Below are 20,975 nucleotides of genomic sequence, written 5' to 3' on the forward strand. Positions count from 1 at the left end.
ATTCAATAAAAATTCTGTTCCACCAGCTCTGCAAAATTTCACGGCTCATCTGCATTCTCTTAAAGCTTCTTCATTGATGCTACTTATTTAGAAAGGATTAAGAGCCAAGTTTAGTACAGAAATTATTTAATTATATCTGTTTAGGACAGATGTACGTGGTCACTTATTCTGGCATCAAAGTAATTAGCATTAAAGATCAAAGGCTACTTGTGTGAATCCAGAATACAAACTTGTTTGGATTCTATGTCATGGAACCACAGAAAGAATCCAGTAAGTCAACTTTCACTGAATTTATTTATGCCTGTCATTTCCTCTGGGGCAAATTCATTTTACAGGCTGCTGGCAAAAGAGACTCAAAACTGGTCAGTTTTTATTGTTTGGTATTAACTCTTTCAGGATCAGCCATAGAGCTATAGCTAATTCAACCATGTTGCTGGTTCAAAAAAGAACTTAATTACATTAATCCAAAGGCATTTATAAAATCAACTGACAGGAAAGAGAGATTAACCGCTATTATGATGTTGCTCCTGAAGCCAGGAACTAGAAAATCCGGATAAATTATGATAATTAGAATACCTCAGAAGAGAAAAGCTACCAGCTACTTTTTGTTCTTTACTAACCTGGCAACAAAATTTCCTTTTCTCTTATTTTCCACTTAAGCTCTTGTGCTACAGTTTTACTGTTATTATGAAGAGAATGCTGTGAGCAGTCTGGAGAATGGTTGCATGTGTTTACTCAATTACAACAACTCAGGGATGGCAGGAGATTCCCAATGGCATCTAATCCAACTATCTATCCAAAGAGAGTGATCCTTTCACCACCATATCTCCATTAAGTAGCCAACGGATGGAACGTTCTCTACCAGTTAAAAGTAGCACACTCCATCTTTAGAGGACTCTCTTAGAAAGTTTGTACTCAGTGACAAAGTCTGTTTCTCTATTGCTTTTACCTTGTTGTATACCTAAAAGTCATGAAAAACAAATCTAACCTTTCTTTAATATGAAGTCCTTCAAACATCTAAAGAGAGTGACACTCTCCTATCTCCATTCCTTCATATGTTCCTAATAGAAAATACTACTGAGTCCCATGTCTGTTAGGCAAGCCGCAAAAAAATTAATTTATGCATATTTAAAATTTTAATTTTTAAAAATAATATTTAAAACTTTGAGTTACCCAAACATATTAGATACCAACTTTAAATTAGTAAGTTGATGCTCAAGCAAAAACTTCCTTATAAATAAGTGTATATGCCTGTATTAAATCTCAATAAACTCAGACACAAGACTATTTTTAATACTAAAATTAAATAAATAATTGCCCTTAATTGTCCCTAATGTAAACTAGAGAAATGTTCCCACAAAAGGCTATGTGTTAACTAAAAATTTTAATAAATATTTAAAATACCTTTCTATAAAGTTTTGGGGCTTTGTTATGAAGTTTATTTGAACAGCAGGATGCATTCTAAATTCTCGAGTTATACAGATGAACTCCCTTCTATAACTTTGATAATTTTCAGCCAAAGTCAAACAAAAGAAAAAAAAATTCAAATCTTCTAAATGAAGACAGAAACTCTGAATTTTAAAGGCATTTAGTATTTGGTCATCTGATTTCTGTAAGATGGAACTGAGATGGACTACATAATCTATTTCAAGGTCCTCAATTTCAATGTCAGTAGAAGTTATTTATAACATTTCATCTGTAGTTTAGTGGTTCATTAAATCCTCAACTGACTACCTGTCACAGACTGTTTTGAAATGTTAACACCATCTAAATTATACTGACAAAATTATTAAACATTCACACACAATCACTTACCCAAGACTCATGGTATAAAACTGTTAGCAGATAGAGTGCATAATCATAATTCTGTCTCTTTAAAGGGCACCTGTAAGAGAAAGAGAAGAAGTCAAAATTTAAAAAATTCAGTATATAAAATAATTTGCAAAATGTACAAACACTAAATACAAAGGATAACTTATATTCAGATATTCTCTATATTCAGGGAATATCCTACCTTTTATTTTTCTTTGTTTTAATCACTAATGGGAGTTATTTGTATCTGATAATAGTTTTACCTATTTTTAATATGACTGTGTCCAGTCCAAGTGCCCTTCACAATCTTAGGGCTAAGAGTCTGCTGGACAGTGTTGAGTGTATCTACTGAGTTCATTTTAAAAATAGAGATAGACTAAAGACAGTGGCTAATCAAAATGTTCATTTGATTTCTCCAGAGCCAAGTTTTTAAAAAAATGAGCTATACTATTCAATGCTATACTGAAGTTATTGTATTTAAAATAGAATTAATGACCTAATACTAGATAAAACTTCTATATAAATATGAGATAACAAATTAAGCTTTTAGAAATCATTAATTCCAATTTCTTCAAATATAAAATAAAATCATCATTTGACAAGAGCACATGGGTGGCTCAGTAAGTTAAGCATCTGCCTTTGGCTCAGGTCATGATCTCAGGGTCCTGGGATGGAGTCCCACATTGGACTCTGCTCAGTGGAGAGTCTGCTTCTCCCTCTGCCTGCTGCTCCCCCTGCTTGTACTCACTCTCTCCCTCTTTCTGTCAATTAAATAAATAAAATCTTAAAAAAAAAACAAAAACCATCACGTGACAAGTGACTTTAACAGTACTCTGCTTATTCTATATATTTAGGTTTAATAGTTCTCTAAATAGTTGCTACCATAACCACACACACACACCCACCAACACTGGAAAACTTAGGGAAAAACTCTGTCAAATACTTACAGAATTTCAAAGAGCAACACTTTAAAAGTAATTCTTTAAGCTGCACAAACTAAAAACTCAACCTTATTTTACATTTTCTAAAGACAGTAAAAAAGAATATTACTAATATATCTCAAATCTATTTTCCCCCATATAATAATACTCTAAAACCAGGGTTCCCAAGTTCTTTCCACCCCACATTATTGCCTTCATTTATATATGCCATACTACTTCTTCTCACCATTAAGAAGGAGGACATAAAACTTAAAAATGACTTCCAAGAGCTTTGAAACTAGAATGGGAAGGGAGAGAAGATATCTGCCCACTTGCTTTTCTCTAATGGCAGGTCTTTATATTTTGACATAATTCAGAAACAGCCAAATATGGTAAGATAAAAATAAAATAATCCTGGGGCACCTGGGGGCTCAGTCAGTTAAGTGTCTGACTTTTGATTTTGCTCAGGTCACGATCTTGGGGTCACAAGATCATGCCCCGTGTTGGGCTCCGTGGTGGGCATGGAGCCTGTTTAAGATTCTCTCTCTTCCCCTTTCTTTCTACCCTTCCCCGCCTTCCAGAAACAGAAATAAAATAACCCTTTTGTAAAAACATACCAATAACCCTTCTTCACCTCAAATAACACAATTTATAAATTCATATGAGGTAAATTTAATACTGTTTTTATGAAGCAAATTCACTAAAATTCTTATTTACAAAATTGCCTGGGTAAATTAAGTTTCTGTATTTAATCATTTAAATTTTGAACTGAAAGATCTTTGGCTTTGTAAAAATCAGTTTAAACCTTAATCACTAGCAAATCACACTTTTGTTCTCTTCTAACATCTTCCCTGAGTCTTATTCACATGGATATATTAGAATCAAGACTGAAAAATAACAATAATAATTTAACTAGGCAGTTAGGCAAGCCTCTCCATGTCCATAAAGAGGACAGCAACAGTAGACTAGTGTGAAGATATTAAACACATGAAATGCAGGTGGCTGGGTGGCTCAGTTGTTAAGTGTTTGCCTTTGGCTCAGGTGATGATCCCAGGGTCGTAGGATGGAGCCCTGCATCGGTCTCCCTACTTGGTGGGAAGCCTGCTTCTCCCTCTTCCACTCCCCCTGCTTGTGTTCCCTCTCTCACCGTGTCTCTCTCTGTCAAATAAATAAAATCTTTAAGAAAAAAATAAAATAAATAAACACATGAAGGGGACAACCTCACTGACCTAATACGTTAGTGTATGTTGATGTAAAAGGCTACCCCGATTTTTTTTTTATTGTTTTAATTTCTTTTCAGTGTACCAGAATTCATTGTTTATGTATACCCCGATTTTCAATGTCATTTCTTAAGGAAAGGACTGCCAGAAGACTGGAAGATAATAAAACAACACAATGACCAATAAAAACAACACAATGACCAATTGGCTGAACTTTTCTTTACCTGTCTGTTTTGATGGTAAGAACATCTGTAGTCTTGCAGTATCGCTCTCCCACAAGTTTAATGAGTTTCTTCTTTGCATGATCATCTAAATTCAAACTGGAAAGTTTAACCTTAAAAATACAAGAAAAAGTTATTTGAAAAGAATTATTTCAGATACTTTGTTTAGTGAAAAGAAAACCCCAAAACCCAGTAACAATATCATTTAATGTTAAACTAACCAAAAAGAAACTTTTGCAACCTGTACCGTTGTCTATGTGGAGTTAGCAAACGGCATGCATTATGAAGCCTGATCTTACTCATGGGGAAAAAAAAAAAAGAGGAGGAGGAAACTGTTTTGAGTTGAAAGTTCTGGGCATTAGCACCTTTCCTGTTAGAACCAATAAGTCTCTTAAATAAATGATATTACAGCTTATGAGTAGCACTAAGAATTAAACTCAATTAGTATTAATAAAGCTGGAATATAAGAATACTGGGATAAAACAAAAATGCTTTAAGATATTTCCACCATGCAATTACGCAACTTGCTTAGGGGTATTTATTTTAAAAGGTACAGGTATCTCATGGAAGATGATATAGAGCATTCATGAAGGATCAAGACATTTGAAATTCAGCTCATTTCTCAAAATGTTAATACTAGTCCCAGAGGCTGTTAAGAAGAATTATTTCTCTAAAAAGCCTATTATTGTTGAATATATTCAGATAATACAGAGTTAAACTGGGTTCTTTATAGAAGGACTTCTTAGAAGTGGTAATATGCTAATGAGCATTCTGAAATTTCAAGACGCAGGGTTCTTATGTAACAACTTCCAGATTTATCTGACCTCATATTCTATTTTTCAAGGGACATTTCATGGATTTAGTCTTCCTTAAAACATATTTTGGGAAACACTGGACTACATGAACAGTTTTTAATTTGGAGAGAATTATGGCATGGATTGAAGGTATCTAAAAGAAGACTAGACTTGACATAGAAAAATAGGTTAGATATTAGAATACAGTTAAGTAAGGTAAGTCACACACTGTTTTTCCATGGACGGCATTAAGAATAAGAAAAATCCATAACTATATGAAGAGAAAAAAAGGCTCAATAAGATTTTACAATCACATCCACTTCTCTGTAGCTTCAATAACCCTGCACTTCCCTCAAGACATTATAGCAGAAGAGCTTATTTATTTTTCCATTTTTCCCACTAGCCTGCAAACTCTCCAGGGTAAGAACGGTATCAGTCCCATTTTTGGTGATGGCCTAGCACTTAAAGAACATATGACATGTATTTGTTGAATGAACACATAAATGAAAAAAAGAAAGGATACATGTTTTTTTTAACATGTATTTTTTATCTGAACTAAGAAAATATAGGAAATAAATAAATAAAAATATACTTTTAAAGAATAAATGCAGGAAAAACATTGACTAATCAATATCAACCTAACAGAATGGTCCTATGTGTAGGCAGTGCAAATTATCACAGTCGCCTGGAAAGAATATGTATCAACAACCAGGTTATCAGCTTGAGGGATAAAAAAATATAATTCTGATTATTAACGATAAGAATTACTTAAAAGGAAATAGTGAAATGAATGTACCCCTAATTATTAACATATTTGTACATATGCATGCATACAGATACAGTACAAAGAATAGTTTTTACGTTAAAATAAGAGAATGGAATGATTTTTTTCCTTTTAAAACTCCCTTCAATGTAATCATTTTCAACAATAAATTTAAAAATTTACAATTTAAAAAATTTAAGTGTTCTAGCTTTTTATGTAAGAAGTAGTAAAAAAAAAAGGCACCAATGCTGATTATTGTAACTGCTTTAAAACTTACATTCACATTAACACTTTGAATGTTCAAAAATTATACAGCGTTTATGCCAGAAACTTAAAATATTTTAGAGCTATGTGGTACACTCACGCCACCTGCTAGCACTCAAAGGCACTGCAAAATTGTAGTCATTAAACTAGATGAACAGTCTGACTCTGAAGTTGAGCAGCAATCATTACCATTCTTTTTCCAAAATTCCAAAGAATGCTTGGACTTTTCTTTTGCTACATTTTAAAGCATCAATACTCTATTAACATTATTCCCAAAAACAACACTGACATTTCAAATCATAGGAGATCATGGTTTTATGTATATACTTTCAAATGCCCATATTTAAGAGTTACATAAATTGAGAAATAAACCTAATTGTGTGAAGTACCTTCTCTGTTTAGAAGCACAGTACGTCAGTTAAAGAACTATAGTTATATACAAAAGACAAGACCTGGGTTTGATTTCAAAAGATTTGCAACTTTATTTGCTAAGTGACCTTAAATCACTTGATCTTACTGTTTCCTCATTTACAAAACAAAGTCCTCACAGGATTTTTGTCAGGAATAAATGAGAATAAATAGAAGAAAACCATTTTTAAAGAAAAGTCCTACACAAATATTGTTTTTAATTCAGCACTACCTTTATGACTATCAAGAAAAATATGATACCATCTTTCTTTCTCTGAATTTAAAAATTTGAGTATTTTTTTTAAAAGATTTTATTTATTTATTTGACAGAGTGAGAGAGATCACAAGTAGGCAGAGAAGCAGGCAGAGAGAGAGGGGGAAGCAAGCTCCCCACTGAGCAGAGAGCCCGATGAGGGGCCTGATCCCAGGACCCTGAGATCATGACCTAAGCCGAAGGCAGAGGCTTTAACCACTGAGCCACCCAGTGGCCCTGAGTATCTCTTAATATAGTACTTTATACTATTTGACTGGCTTCACCATATTACTTTAAATCATGCCAGGCGACACCTGGTTAAATATCTGACTCTTGATTTGGTCATGATCTTGGGGTTGTGAGATCAAGCCCCACACTGGGCTCTGCACTGGGCAAGAAGACTGCATGGGATTCTCTCTCCCTCCCTCCCTATACCCCTGAAGAGAACTCAGGTTCTCTCTCATGTTCTCCCCCCCAAAATAAATAAAATAAAAAAATAAGTCATACAGGAATGCACATGCTTTAGTCCCACTGTTTTACCTACTTTTACCCTTGAACTACATGATACCATTCAGGACACCACCACTGAGCTTCAACCGTCAGTGGGTAGAGTGAAAAGAGTCCAAGAAGGGCAGATGTGAGTTAGGAAAAGAACACAAAGAAGTGATGAAGGTTTCACATGGTGGCATAAGACAAAAAGGAGACAGGAGGCCCCTGGGTGGCTCAGTGGGTTGGGCCTCTGCTTTTGGCTCAGGTCATGATCTCAGGGTCCCGGGATCAAGCCCCACATTGGGCTCTCCACTCAGTGGGGAGCCTGCTTCCCCTTCTCTCTCTGCTTGCCTCTCTGCCTATTTGTGATCTCTCTCTCTCTCTCTGTCAAATAAATAAATAAATAAATAAAATCTTTTTAAAAAATTAAAAAAAAAAAAAAAAGGAGACAAAAGAGGATGGCGGCCTGATAGCTAAGTGGTATCTTGTGGGATACTTCAAATAATGCAGTCGGATTATTTTTATGTAAAATAACATAAACAAACAGAACAAGTAGGGAACCGGATGTCTATTCTGGTACTGAAGATTAAGGCCCACAAAAAGTAAGGCAAAATTCTAGATTTCCTGATTCTGAGTTCAGAGATTTTTTAAATCACTTAACATGGAGCTTGACAACAGCTGGTTGTTATTATCATCATTATTATTAAAAAGAGGCAACATTTACTAAATTATTAAAAATATATCAGGTATTAATTACCCTTAGGTACTTTTAAAAAAAATTTTTAAAAACATTTTAAGGTAATCTCTATACCCAACATGGGGCTCAAACTCACATCCCTGAGATCAAGAGTCACATGCTCCTCTGACTGAACCAGCCAGGCGCCTTACTCCCTAGGTAATTTATATTAACCTGTGGAATGTTGGCCAAGCATAATTTTAAGGTTCCCCCCCCTTATCTAGATTTTCTAAAATTTATACAGTAAACATGTATTGTCTTTTGTGATTTTAATATTTTCAATTTCTCCAAACATATAAATATAATGCTATGATATTTAAACTATTCTAGGGGGGAAAAAAAGGCTGACGAGCTTTGTAAATTTATTTCATAAAGAAGGCACAATCCTGGGGCGCCTGGGTGGCTCAGTGGTTTAAGCCTCTGCCTTCAGCTCAGGTCATGATCTCAGGGTCCTGGGATCAAGCCCCACATCGGACTCTCTGCTCAGCGGGGAGCCTGCTTCCCCCTCTCTCTCTGCCTGCCTCTCTGTCTACTTGTGATCTCTCTGTCTATCAAATAAATAAATAAAAATCTTGAAAAAAAAAAAAGAAGGCACAATCCTGATACCAAAACCTTTCAAAGAAAGAAAATTACAAATCAAACATGGATGTACCTCTGATAATATTTCTAGAAATTAAAGTTTATCTACTTGTTACCTTATAGTGTAAAAATGGTTGCAAGACTGTCAACATATTTTTGCAGTCCACATGGAATGTTCATTTTTTTTTTAAGATTTTAATTGACAGACTCATGACCTGAGCCAAAGGCAGAGGCTTTAACCCACCGAACCACCCAGGAGCCCTTTTTCATTTTTTAAAAAGATTTTATTTATTTGACAAAGAGACAAAGAGAGAAGAGGAGGGAGGGAGAGAGAGAGCACACATGAGCAGGGGGAGGGATAGAGGGAGAAGCAGGCTCCCAGCTGAGCAAGGAGTCCAAAGTAGGTCTTGATCCCAGAACCCTGTGATCATGACCCTGGCCAAAGGCAGCCACTTAACTGTCTGAGCCACTTAGGCACCCCACACATGGACTGTTCTGATTTAAGATACAAACTACATGGAGTACAAAATCTAATTTTTTGAGTGTAGAAAAAAAAAAAAAAAAAAAAAAAGGAGTCTCTACCTTTGCTATGATATGATGAAATGGCACTTTACTGGTGAGATTTTCCTCCCCAAAATACATACCAGTCTAAGCATGAGAAGAAAATCAAACAAATCTAAAATGAAGTACATTCCACAAAATATATAACTAGTACTTCTCAAAACTAGTCAAAGTCACTAAAAACAAGTAAATTCTGAGAAACCACCACAGTCAAGAGGTGCCTAAAGAAATCTGAATAGGGGCACCTGGGTGGCTCAGTCTGTTAAGCATCTGCCTTTGGCTCAGAGCATGATCCCAGGGTCCTGAGACAGAGCCTGGTGTCAACAGGGCTTCCTGCTGAGCGGCAAGCCTGCCTTTCCCTCTCCCATGCCCTCCAACTCATGTTCTGTCTCATGAGTGCTGTTTCTCAAATAAAGAAATAAAATCTTTAAAAAGAAAATCTGAATAAAGTATGAACTTTAATTAATAATGTATCAATATTGGCTCGTTGTAATAAATGTACCACAATAGTAAAAATGTTAACAACATAAGAAATTTGGTGTGAAATATAGGAGGATTCTGTGAAGTATCCTTGAAAGTTTTTCATAAATCTAAAATTTTTTTAGTTAAAAACAAAAAACCAAAAAACAAAAACCCATCAGGTAACTGCTCTGTGACTGCTGTGTGAGAAAGCTATGCCATGTGGATCAAGACTCTTACCGGAGAAAACAGTGGTTTCAAATACTAACTTGGAAGTTACTACAGCAAGACACTTGGAACTGCAATAGTATGTGACATGCTCTGATGGGTAGGAGCAGGGATTTAATGTTTCTCCAAGCAAAAAACGATCCTAAATAAAATGCTAACAGAGCAGATCCATAGTAAGCAAAAGAATGATGTACTATGAAATAATCAGGGTTCAGAACACTTCAGTAAGTGTAAATATAACAATATAATTCATTACTACATTAATTCAAAGGAGATCATTTCAAAAATGCTATAGGACTAGGACACATCGTTAACATAATAGAGGCTATTATCTCAAACTGAATACCAATGTATACTTAGAAGCTAAAAGCCAGAGGCACATCCATTGTATAGAACAGCATAAAGGACTACATAAACATTATTTTAGAAGTTTCACCTAATGAAAAAGACAAAAAGAAAAGATAAAAACAAGGTATAGATATTTAAAAAGGGGAATTAAAACCACTCTTATTTAGCACTTATTTCCTAAGAAATCTCTGAAAGAGTAAACAAAAAGCCCAAATATTCAGATTTTGGTCTCTCTCTTTTTTTTTTTAAGATTTTTTTTTCCCAATTTATTTATTTTCAGAAAAACAGTATTTATTATTTTTTAGATTTTGGTCTCTTATTAAATAAATATCAGTGTTCAGCCTCAAACACTCTCTTAGCACAGAAAAGACCCTGATTTACGTTATTCTATGGAGCCATTAATAATATATTAAAGAGGGGCATTTGGCTGGCTCAGTCAGTAGAGGATGTGACTCTTGATCTTGGGGTTTTGAGTTTAAGCCCCACATTGGGTATGGAGATAACTTAAAAATAAAAAAAAAAATAATAATATTAAAGAGTGATAACTTTGTATGCTAACAGATGGTAACTGCACTTATCATAGTGAGTATTTGTAATGTATATAATCATCACTAGCTTGTACACCTGGTATTAATAACGTAAGTCAACTATACTTCAATAAAAAAAATTAAAGAATGTTTAATAACCTTGGAAAAAATTTAATTCACATTGTTAAATAAAAAAGAGCAGATAACTAATCAAATATAGTATCATCCTATTAACATACACAAAGGTTGACTATATATATACTAAAATGAATTCCAGTAGTCAAGGTTATTTATAAGTGGTAGAATTAGAGGCAATTTTATTTAATACTTTAAAATTTTCACTGTTTTCCAAACTTTCTACATTATCAGTTTTCTATATACAAAATGTTATTTCGAATTAATGTATTTAATAATTCTTATTTTTAGAAAAATATTCCTTACCCTTAAGGTTACTACTCGTGCTTTGGGGTTTCGGATAGATGGTCCTGCTGAAACATAATCAGTTGTGTCCACTTCAATGGGAAAATGCTTCTCACATTTTTCATCACTGTCCAGAGCAGCTGGCCACTCAGTGCAGAAATCTGAGAATTAAGAAAAATAATCTCAAGTATAGTTTTGCCAAGTACATTCTCGTTGCAATGTGCACTACCAGACAAAATCAAATTACTGAGGGAGATGACTCTCGAGCTACATGGAATGAATGAGCAGACTCTCTTCTGCACCTCACAAACACATTATCATCCTTCACCCCTTTTCTTCTCAGATGAATCCTAGTTAGGGAATGTGATTAAATGAATGACTCAGATAACTTGGGTTTGGTGAGGAGCAGTAAGCTTGGTTAAAAGGAAGCTATGACTTGATAGAAGCTTATTATAGCTTTGCACATACCCAGTTATGGGGCAGTTTAATCCCCCCTCACTCACCAACTAAAAGCAAACAGTTAATAGTGCTCAGAGTGTTAATTATTTTTGAGAAAAGCAACAGTTAATAGTAATTCATTCCCAAATGAAAGTTACTAAAGGTCTGAGAGGAACTGAAAAAGGCTCTGAAAGAGCTCTTAGAAGAAAGATATGGTCTCCATTCTCTCAGAAACTGAGCTGAATAGGGCCTCAAACTGAACAGGTACAGTCTAGGGCATTATTAAATAGATCCTTACAGTAACTCATGTTTCCTCTAGGTGACTTCTGTGCCAATGAAACTAAATGGAAAGAGAAACAGACTTGTCCTCAGATTCAGACAACACAACTAGCCTAAAGGGGAGATGGGACTGGCTGTGAGAAGTGGGCCACAATGGGAAGTTTCAAGCACTGTGACAAAAATGTGGTGCACTGTCTATCTCCACAGTACAGATCTCCACAGCACATATAAACTCAGGCCTTCAGTGGAAGGGTGGGGAATAGGTGAGAGGGGGCTGAAAAGAAAAATATAGGGCATGTCCTATAGCTATCTGTATTGAGGGACTCCGTAAGAAGGTAGCTGATTTCATTTTGCCCTATTCCTATAAAGTTAGTGTGGTAGAGGGCTCTCAGCTTGAGGCACTATCAGCCTCCCCTCCGTGGAAATTTCACTGCATTCTAAGAATCTTCATTCATTCGAAGAACACCTAAAAGTAATTCGTTTCTTAGGTCAAACCTATTAAATCTCAGGGGGTCTGTGCTTTCTCCAAAAAGCATGACTGCAGGAGAGGCTGGTCACAAGCACAGGCATATGTGGGAACTCTTCCACGTGATGATTTAAGGGACAGTGAAAGGTACATTGTCAATAACATTTCCTATAGTTACAATTTTATTTCTTTTTTTTTTCTTTTTAAAGATTTTATTTATTTATTTGATAGACAGAGATCACAAGTAGGCAGAGAGGCAGGCAGAGAGAGAGGAAGGGAAGCAGGCTCCCTGTTGAGCAGAGAGCCCGATGTGGGGCTCGATCCCAGGACCGTGGATCATGACCTGAGCCGAAGGCAGAGGCTTTACCCTAGTTAACAATTTTCTTATAGTAGGTACTATATTTAGCTCTCTTTATAGGCTTTAATACCAGTCAGCAAAATGCCACAAAGACTCTCCAAGATTTATAACTAAATATATGGTAACAAATTAAGTATAGCTCACACCATTCCCTGAACACCCTGCTTAAGAGAGCAATACTCACAAACTTGAGGGGAAAGAAGTAGCTCCACAATTCTGACATTTAAATAAAATGGAAAGAGCATGATTACTGAAGTTAAATTTTATTCCCATCATGGAATAATTCCAATATCCTGCACTATAAGATGCCACACTGCCAAGCACTTTATAAGAGACTAGTTTGGAGAATTTTATGAGTTCTTGGGTTTGTACTGACTCTTTTATTTTTTATAACTTTGAATAAGTCATTTCAATAACCAGATGATAATTACAACTTTTAAATTACCGGATTATATGTCTAAAAAATACAGCCAACTGGAAAGTACATAATAGACCCCTATTCATCTGATAGGTAGAGCAATAGACTAGACTTCGGAAGACCTTGGTTTTTACTTAACTTCTACCACTGATTATTAAAGTTTGGGTAAATTACCTAACTTTCCTGTGCTTCAGATTTTCCACTTGCAAGTTAGATATAAAATCTGAACTGACCTACTTTAAAAGAAAATTGAGAAGAAATATTTTAAAAGCTTTTGAGTTATTTGGAAGATACAAGCTAAATCTAGAAGCTGGCAAAAGTGTAAAGACAAAATCAAAAAAAGATTAAACACTTAAACACTTAAAATATAATGCTACTCTTCTGAATGTGCTATATGAAAACCATTCATTTAAGAATTATGAAGTATTTTAGAAGTACCTCATTTAAAAACCCATTTCTAGATTATAAATGCACATTCCAAAATAATGTTTAAAAAGGAAAAAAATGAGATTTATCACAGTGCAGAACATTCCTTAACTGGCTTCACAAAGGATCAAAAAGTGCTACATGGTTTGTGCCAAACAAGGAATAGATCTGGAATAATGATCAGTGACAGTCTATCACTAGACACCAATGAAAACAGAAACATACTAAAAGGATAGAAATGCATTCTACTATCCCAAAAAGACCACATACATGAAAGAAGATAGGAGAAACTGTTCTTCCTTCATGTAAGAGTAAAGTCATTCTTCCTACTTTTTGACTTCTTTATTTCTTCCTTACATTTCTCAATAAAAGGCCCTTCCAAAAGCTCAAATTATATCATGATCATGATCACTATACTATTTCTCCTTCCAGCATTATCAGGCTGCCTGTGGAGAGTTTTTACATTTCATTTCTTTTCTGAAAAGCCTTAACAAGTGTACTGAGCATTTATATATCTCCTTTTTAATTAGCATGAAGAATTCATTCAAAGGTACTAACTCTTGAATTAAACTACAGAACCAATTGCTAACAGCTGTGAACCTAAAACAATTCCAATGTCCTTCTGTATGTATCCAATGCAAATGAGATGAGAAATTGAGTCTATGTATATATGAAAACATGCATAAAACTATGAAAAAAAAATTCTTTGCCTTTACCTCCATGCATGTGGGAAGGAAAAAGAGTGAGTGAGGGCTATCTGGGTGGTAGAGTCAGTTAAGCCGACTCTTGGTTTGGCTCAGGTCAGGATCTCAAAATCATGAGACTGAGTCCCCTGTGAGGCTCTGTACTCAGCAAGGAGTCTGCTTCACATTCTTTTTTTTTTCCTTTTAAAGATTATTTATTTATTTATTTATTTGACAGACAGAGATCACAAGTAGGCAGAGAAGCAGGCAGAGAGGAGGAAGCAGGCTCCCTGCTGAGCAGAGAGCCCATTATGGGGCTCAATCCCAGGACCCTGGGATCATGACCTGAGCCAAAGGCAGAGGCTTTAACCTACTGAGCCACCCAGGTGACCCTCTGCTTCAGATTCTCTTTCCCTCTTCCTCTCTCCCTCCCCTCTGCAAGCTCTCTCTGCTTATATCTAGGAATCAATAAATATTGTTCAAATTCAATAAATTTAGAAGTGGCAATATAATCATGGTCTGGTGATTACTTCCATTTTACATATGTAAAATAGAAAAATATATACTAACATAACTGTACATATATAAAATATAGAGTGAAAGAATATATAATAAATACTGTATAGAAAGAGACTATGTGGGGCACCTGGGTGGCTCAGTGGGTTAAGCCTCTGCCTTCAGCTGGGGTCATGATCTCAGGGTCCTGGGATCGAGCCCCGTATCGGCTCTCTGCTCAGCGGGGAGCCTGCTTTCTCTCCTCTCTCTTTGCCTGCCTCTCTGCCTATGGTCTCTCTGTCAAATACATACATACATACATACATACATACATACATATGAGACTATGTGGAAAAATAAGCAAATATATTCTCAGCAAGTAATTATCAGACCTAAACAATGACTAAAAGAGAACACTTCTAAAATGAGGGGCTGAGGGGAAAGGAGAAATAAAAAAGACTACTGCTTTTCATCATCGGTTTTTCTGCTACTTGATGTTACCACATCTATGTATCACTATGAACTTCTTATTTTAAACCATTTCTTCAAGATAACTTTCTGCAAAGTATCCCATTACTGACTCTACTAACTATTGACTTGGCATCTTTCTACATTATCTTCAGTTTGGATTATACTGACTTCTATCTATAGGCAACACTCTGCAATATTTTCTTCCATCACTTTATGTATGTGCTATCTATAATGCAACAATTAAATCCCTAGTCTACCTGAACAAGGACTACAATTTCTGGTTCTATTTATTATTCATAGCCACTTGCAGAGTAGTCTGCAAAAAAAAAAAAAAAAAAAAAAAAAAAAAAAAAAAAAAGAAATTGCAGATTTGACATCTTAACAATTCACTGAAAACTTGAAAATTTTTCTAAAAAAAGGAGAAACTAGCAATGAATATAAGACAATTTAAAACAATAAAAATGAGATTTTGTTCTTCCATTTTTATTGAGATATAGTTGACATAAAACATTGTGTAAGTTTAAGGTACAGGATATATTGACTAGATGCACTTAATATATGTTGCAACATGATTACATTCACAACACTAACACAGTGTCACGTAATTACCATTTCTTCTTGTGTTAAGAATATTTATGATCTGCTTTCAGCAAATTCCAGGTAGAGAACACAGTATTAATAACTATAATCACTATTCTGTATGTTAGATTCCCAGAATTTATCATAAAACTGGAAGTTTGTATTCTTTGACCAACATCTCCCTCCCCCACCCAGCCCCTACTATTCTGAGTTCAGCCTTTTCAAATTTCACATGTAAGTGAAATAATAATCCAATTGTTTTTCTCTGTCTTATTTCATTTAGTACAATGCCCTCAAGGCCATCTATGTTGTGAGAGATGGCAGGATGTCCTTCCTTCTCATAACTAAATAATATCAAACACACACCCCACTTTTTTTTTTAAGATTTTAATTTATTTATTTGACTGAAAGAGAGACAGTGAGAGAGGGAACACAAGCAGAGGAAGTGGGGGAGGGAGAAGCAGGCTTCCCACTGAGCAGGGAGCCCAATGCAGTGCTCAGTCCCAAGACCCTAAGACCATAACCTGAGCTGAAGGCAGACGCTTAATGACTGAGCTACCCAGGCACTCCCCACTTAGGTTGTTCCCATTTTTTGGTTGTGGTAAATAATGCTGCAGTGAACAGAAGAGTACAGATATCTCTTCAATACCATGTTTCCTTTTCTTTTGAATATATATATATATTTATATATACACACACACACACACACACACATACATACATACATATATCCAGAAGTGTGATTGCTGGATCACATGGGAGTTCTAATTTTTTAAGGAACCTCCATACTATATTCCATACTGGCTATATCAATTTACATCCCTAGCCATCAATATAATAGGGTTTCCCTTTTTTCCACACCTTCACCAACATTTGGTATCCCTTGCCTTCTGGGTGGTAACTATTTCTAGCAGGTGAGAGGCAACAGCTCCTTGTGGCTTCGATTTGCACTAATCTTTCCACAATTAGTTATACTGAGCATCTTTTCACTTGTCCACTAATGACAAGTGAAATGTCCACTTCCTTAGAAATTAGTTTATGCACCTAATGACAAGTGAAATGTCCACTTCCTAAGGAATGTCCACTTCCTTAGAAAGACATCTATTCAGGTTCTCTGCCCATTTTTTAATCAAATTATTTGGGATATTTTGGTGTTGAGTCGTGTAAGTTCTTTATATATTTTATATAACCCTTATTAGATATATCACTTGCAAATACCTTCTCCCATTCAGTAGGTTGCCTTTTCATTTTGTTGATGGTTTCCTTCATTGCGCAAAAAGCTTTTTATTTTGGTGGTCTCAAAAGTTTATTTTTGCTTTTATTTCCCTTCCCAAAGAGACGTATCAAGAAAAATAGTGCTAAGATCAATGTCGAAGAAATGCCTATGTTGCGGCGCCTGGGTGGCTCAGTGGGTTAAGCCGCTGCCTTCGGCTCAGGTCATGATCTCAGGGTCCTGGGATCGAGCCCCACATCGGGCTCTCTGCTCGGCGGGAGAGAGCAGAGAGGAGGAGCCTGCTTCCTCCTCTCTCTCTGCCTGCCTCTCTGCCTGCTTGTCATCTCTCTCTGTCGGATAAATGAGTGAAATCTTTTAAAAAAAAAAAAAGAAAGAAAGAAATGCCTATGTTTTCCTCAAGCAGTTTTATGATTTCAGGTCCACATTTATGACTTTAATCCATTCTGAGTTTATTTTTGTGTGTGACTTAAGCCAGTGGTCCAGTTTCATTCTTTTGCATACAGTTGTCCCATTTTCCCAGCATCATTTATTAGAGACTGTCTTTTCCCCATTGCATATTCTTGCCTCCTTTGTCACAGCTGAATTTGCCATATAAGCATGGGCTTATTTCTGAACTCTCTATCCTGTTCCATTGATCTATGTGTCTACTTTTGTCCTGATATCATACTGTTTTGATTACTATAGCTTATTGTATATCTTGAAATCTGAGACTGTGATATCTTCACCTTTGGTCTTGCTCAAGACTCTTTTGGTTATTCAGGGACTTTTGTGGGTCCATACACATTTTAGGATGCTTCCCTCTAGTTCTGTGAAAAATGCTGTTGGTATTTTATAGGGATTATATTCAATCTGTACTTTGTTTTGGGTAGTATGAACACTTTAACAATATTAATTCTTCCAATCCTCTATTTATTTTTAAATTGAGTTGTCTGGGATTTTTTGTTATTGAGTGGTATGAATTCTTTATATATTTTGGATATTAACCTCTGACCCGAAGTTTGCAAATATTTTCTCCCATTCCGTAGATTGCCCTTTCCTTTTGTCAATGATTTTCTTTGCTGTGCTATAGATTTATAGTTTGGTATAGTCCCACCTGTTTATTTTTGCTTTTGTTGCCTTTGCTATTGGTATAGAATCCAAAAATCATTGCCAAAACTCACGTCAAAGAGCTTACTGCCTATGTTTTCTTCTAATTTTGTTTTGTTAATGTGATACATCATTCTGACTGATTTTTATGTTGGACCATACTTGCATTCCTTAAATAAATACCATTTGATCTGACATGATCCTTTTAATGTACTGTTGAATTTGATTAAGTAATATTTTGTTGAAGATTTTCTGGGTTTTTCTTATAATAGAGTTCTAGTTTTATACCACTGTGATCAGAAAGGGTGCCTGATATGACTTCAGTATTTTAAAATTTGTTAAGACTTGTCTTTTGGTCTAACATATGATCTGTTCTGGAGAATGTTTCATATGTGCTTGAGAAGAATCTGTATTCTGCTTCTTTTGGATGCAACATTCAGTAAACATCTGCTAAACCCATCCAGTCTAACATATAGTTTATATTCAGTGTTTCCTTACTGACTGATCCATTTATTGTTGGAAATGGTATATTGAAGTCTCCTATTGCTATACTGCCATCTGTTTCTCCCTTCAGTTCTGTTAATATGTGCTTTATATACTTAGGTATTCCTATCTTAGGTGCATAAACTAAGATGCGTAAATTTCGATGCATAAACAAATGTTATATCTTCTTGATGAACTGACCCCTTTATCATTAGAAATGAAATTTTTATGTTCAAAGTTATTGTTAAGTTCATATACTGAAACAATCACTTACCTTTAAGAGCTTCACAGTGCTTTTTAATTGCTACAGGAGTTAAATGCAGAAAATTGGGGATCTAAAATAGAGAAATTTAAAGGATAAATTCACCTACTACCTCAAAAACATAAAAAAAAATTTTTCATAAAACTAAATCCTAAGCACAACAAACCTTGTAATAAATAAAATCTAGTTTTTACAATATTAATTCTATGTCACATGTGTTATGAATTCAATAAATGAATTCTGGGAAATATAGATTCATGACGTATCTTATGATGACTGGCCGTTGGGGGGAAAAAATGCTGTTTTTATAGTACTCTTCCTGCCAAAAATCTACAGGTGCACATATTTTAGTTATAAAACTAAAAGCACTCAAGGACACAGATTATTGTTTAATCATCTTAATTTCCCCGGAATACAAAAAGACATACAAATTATTCAAGGTTCTACAGTCTTAACACTTTGGTTAACATCCTTCTAGACATCTCTTTAAAAAACAGATACATGTATATGACTTTACATAAATGGATTCATACTGTCCTAGAAACTGCTTTTTAAAGATTTACTTATTTGAGACAGAGAGAACGTGCACATGTGTGCACACAGCTGGGAGGGGCAGAGGGAGAGGGAGAGGGAGAAAGAATCTCAAGCAGACTCCGCATTGAGTGTGAAGCCCAATGTGGGGCTTGATCTCACGACCTTGAAATCATGACCTCACCCAAAACCAGGAGTCACTCAACCACTGTGCTATCCAGACACCCCTAAACTAAGTTCCCTTCTTTCATTTAAAGAAATGATAAATTTCTTTAATGTTTGTTTTCTTTTATCCCTTGAAACATTCAGATTTCCAAATTTCATTTACCCCTCTCTAGCAGCAGTCAACTCCTTCTCCATATTACCGTCTCATTTTTTAACCATCATCTTTTAGCAATTTTTTTTTGTTTTTCGGTTTTTCAATACTGAACATATATATATGCTATGTATATAAAAGTAGCATACGTATGCTAAGTGAAGTAAGTCAGAAAAAGACAAATACCATATGATTTGACTTATATGTGGAATCTAAAAACAAAATGAACAAAAAGCAGAAAAAGACCCATAAATTCAGAGAACAAACTGGTGGCTGATTGCTAGAGGGGAAGGGACATGGAGGGATGGGAGAAATGGGTGAAGAAGAGTGGGAGATAAATGCTTCCAGTTATGGAGTAAGTAAATCATAGGGACAAAAGGTAGAGCATAGAAAATATAGTCAATGATATTGTAATAGGGCTGTATGGTGACAGATGCTAGCTACATTTGTAGTGAGCACCGTATAGCACAAAGACTTGTGAAACCACTATGCTGTATACCTCAAACTAATGTAAAATTGTGTGTTAACTATACTTCCAATTAAAAAAAAGAAGAAAAAGATTCTCATATAGTGGAAAACACAGTTTATGACAATTTTACCATATATAACATGAACCATCTAAGATATGCCTTCTCAGGCAAAACATATTCATATTTTCTTTAAAAAGCTTATAGTTCATGGCACCTGGGTGGCTCAGTTGGTTAAGTGTGTGTGTTCGGCTCAGGTCATCCTGGGATTGAGCCCTGCATTGGGCTTCCTGCTCAGTGGGGAGTCTTCTTTTCCTTCTGCTCCTCCCCTCCCCCTGCTCATGCTCCCACATGTTCATGCTCTCTCTCTCTCTCGCAAAAATAAATAAGTAAAATCTTCAAAAAAAAGCTTATAGTTCATAAATCATTATAGATGCTACCAACTGAAGCATTTAATATGACATATTTTGCTTCACGAAATAAAGAAGTTGAAGGACTATAACAATATTAAATGATATTCTACTTTTCTGGGCAGAAAGTTTTAGAATCTCTTTTTTAAAAGTAGATTTCAGGGACGCCTGGGTGGCTCAGTTGGTTGGACGACTGCCTTCGGCTCAGGGCGTGATCCTGGAGTCCCGGGATCGAGTCCCACATCAGGCTCCCAGCTCCATGGGGAGTCTGCTTCGCTCTCTGACCTTCTCCTCGCTCATGCTCTCTCTCACTGTCTCTCTCTCTCAAATAAATAAATAAAATCTTTAAAAAAAAATAAAAAAAAAATAAAAGTAGATTTCAAGGGTGCCTTGGTGGCTCCATGGGTTAAGCCGCTGCCGTCGGCTTGGCTCATGATCTCAGGGTTCTGGGACTGAGCCCTGCATTGGGCTCTCTGCTCGGCAGAGAGCCTGCTTTCCCCTCTGTCTCTGCCTGCCTCTCTGCCTACTTGTGCTCTCTCTCTCTCTCTCTGTGTCAAAAATAAATAAAAAT

The 20,975-nt window shown here is 35.6% G+C and overlaps 1 protein-coding gene across 2 annotated transcripts in view; it reads right to left on the minus strand.

Annotated features, from left to right (window-relative positions):
* Positions 1 to 20,975, minus strand: part of MRPS35 (mitochondrial ribosomal protein S35) — a 44,532-nt gene that overhangs the window by 17,132 nt on the left and 6,425 nt on the right. For both annotated transcript variants that reach the window (XM_044228765.1, XM_044228766.1), the window contains exons 4-7: positions 18,693 to 18,753; positions 11,024 to 11,163; positions 4,177 to 4,286; positions 1,816 to 1,885 (exon numbers count right to left, since the gene is read on the minus strand). In XM_044228765.1, the coding sequence (XP_044084700.1) occupies positions 1,816 to 1,885; positions 4,177 to 4,286; positions 11,024 to 11,163; positions 18,693 to 18,753 (381 nt within the window). The remainder of the gene's footprint in view (positions 1 to 1,815; positions 1,886 to 4,176; positions 4,287 to 11,023; positions 11,164 to 18,692; positions 18,754 to 20,975) is intronic.

Source organism: Neovison vison, chromosome 12 (genome assembly GCF_020171115.1).
Source record: "Neovison vison isolate M4711 chromosome 12, ASM_NN_V1, whole genome shotgun sequence".
NCBI lineage: Eukaryota > Metazoa > Chordata > Mammalia > Carnivora > Mustelidae > Neogale > Neogale vison.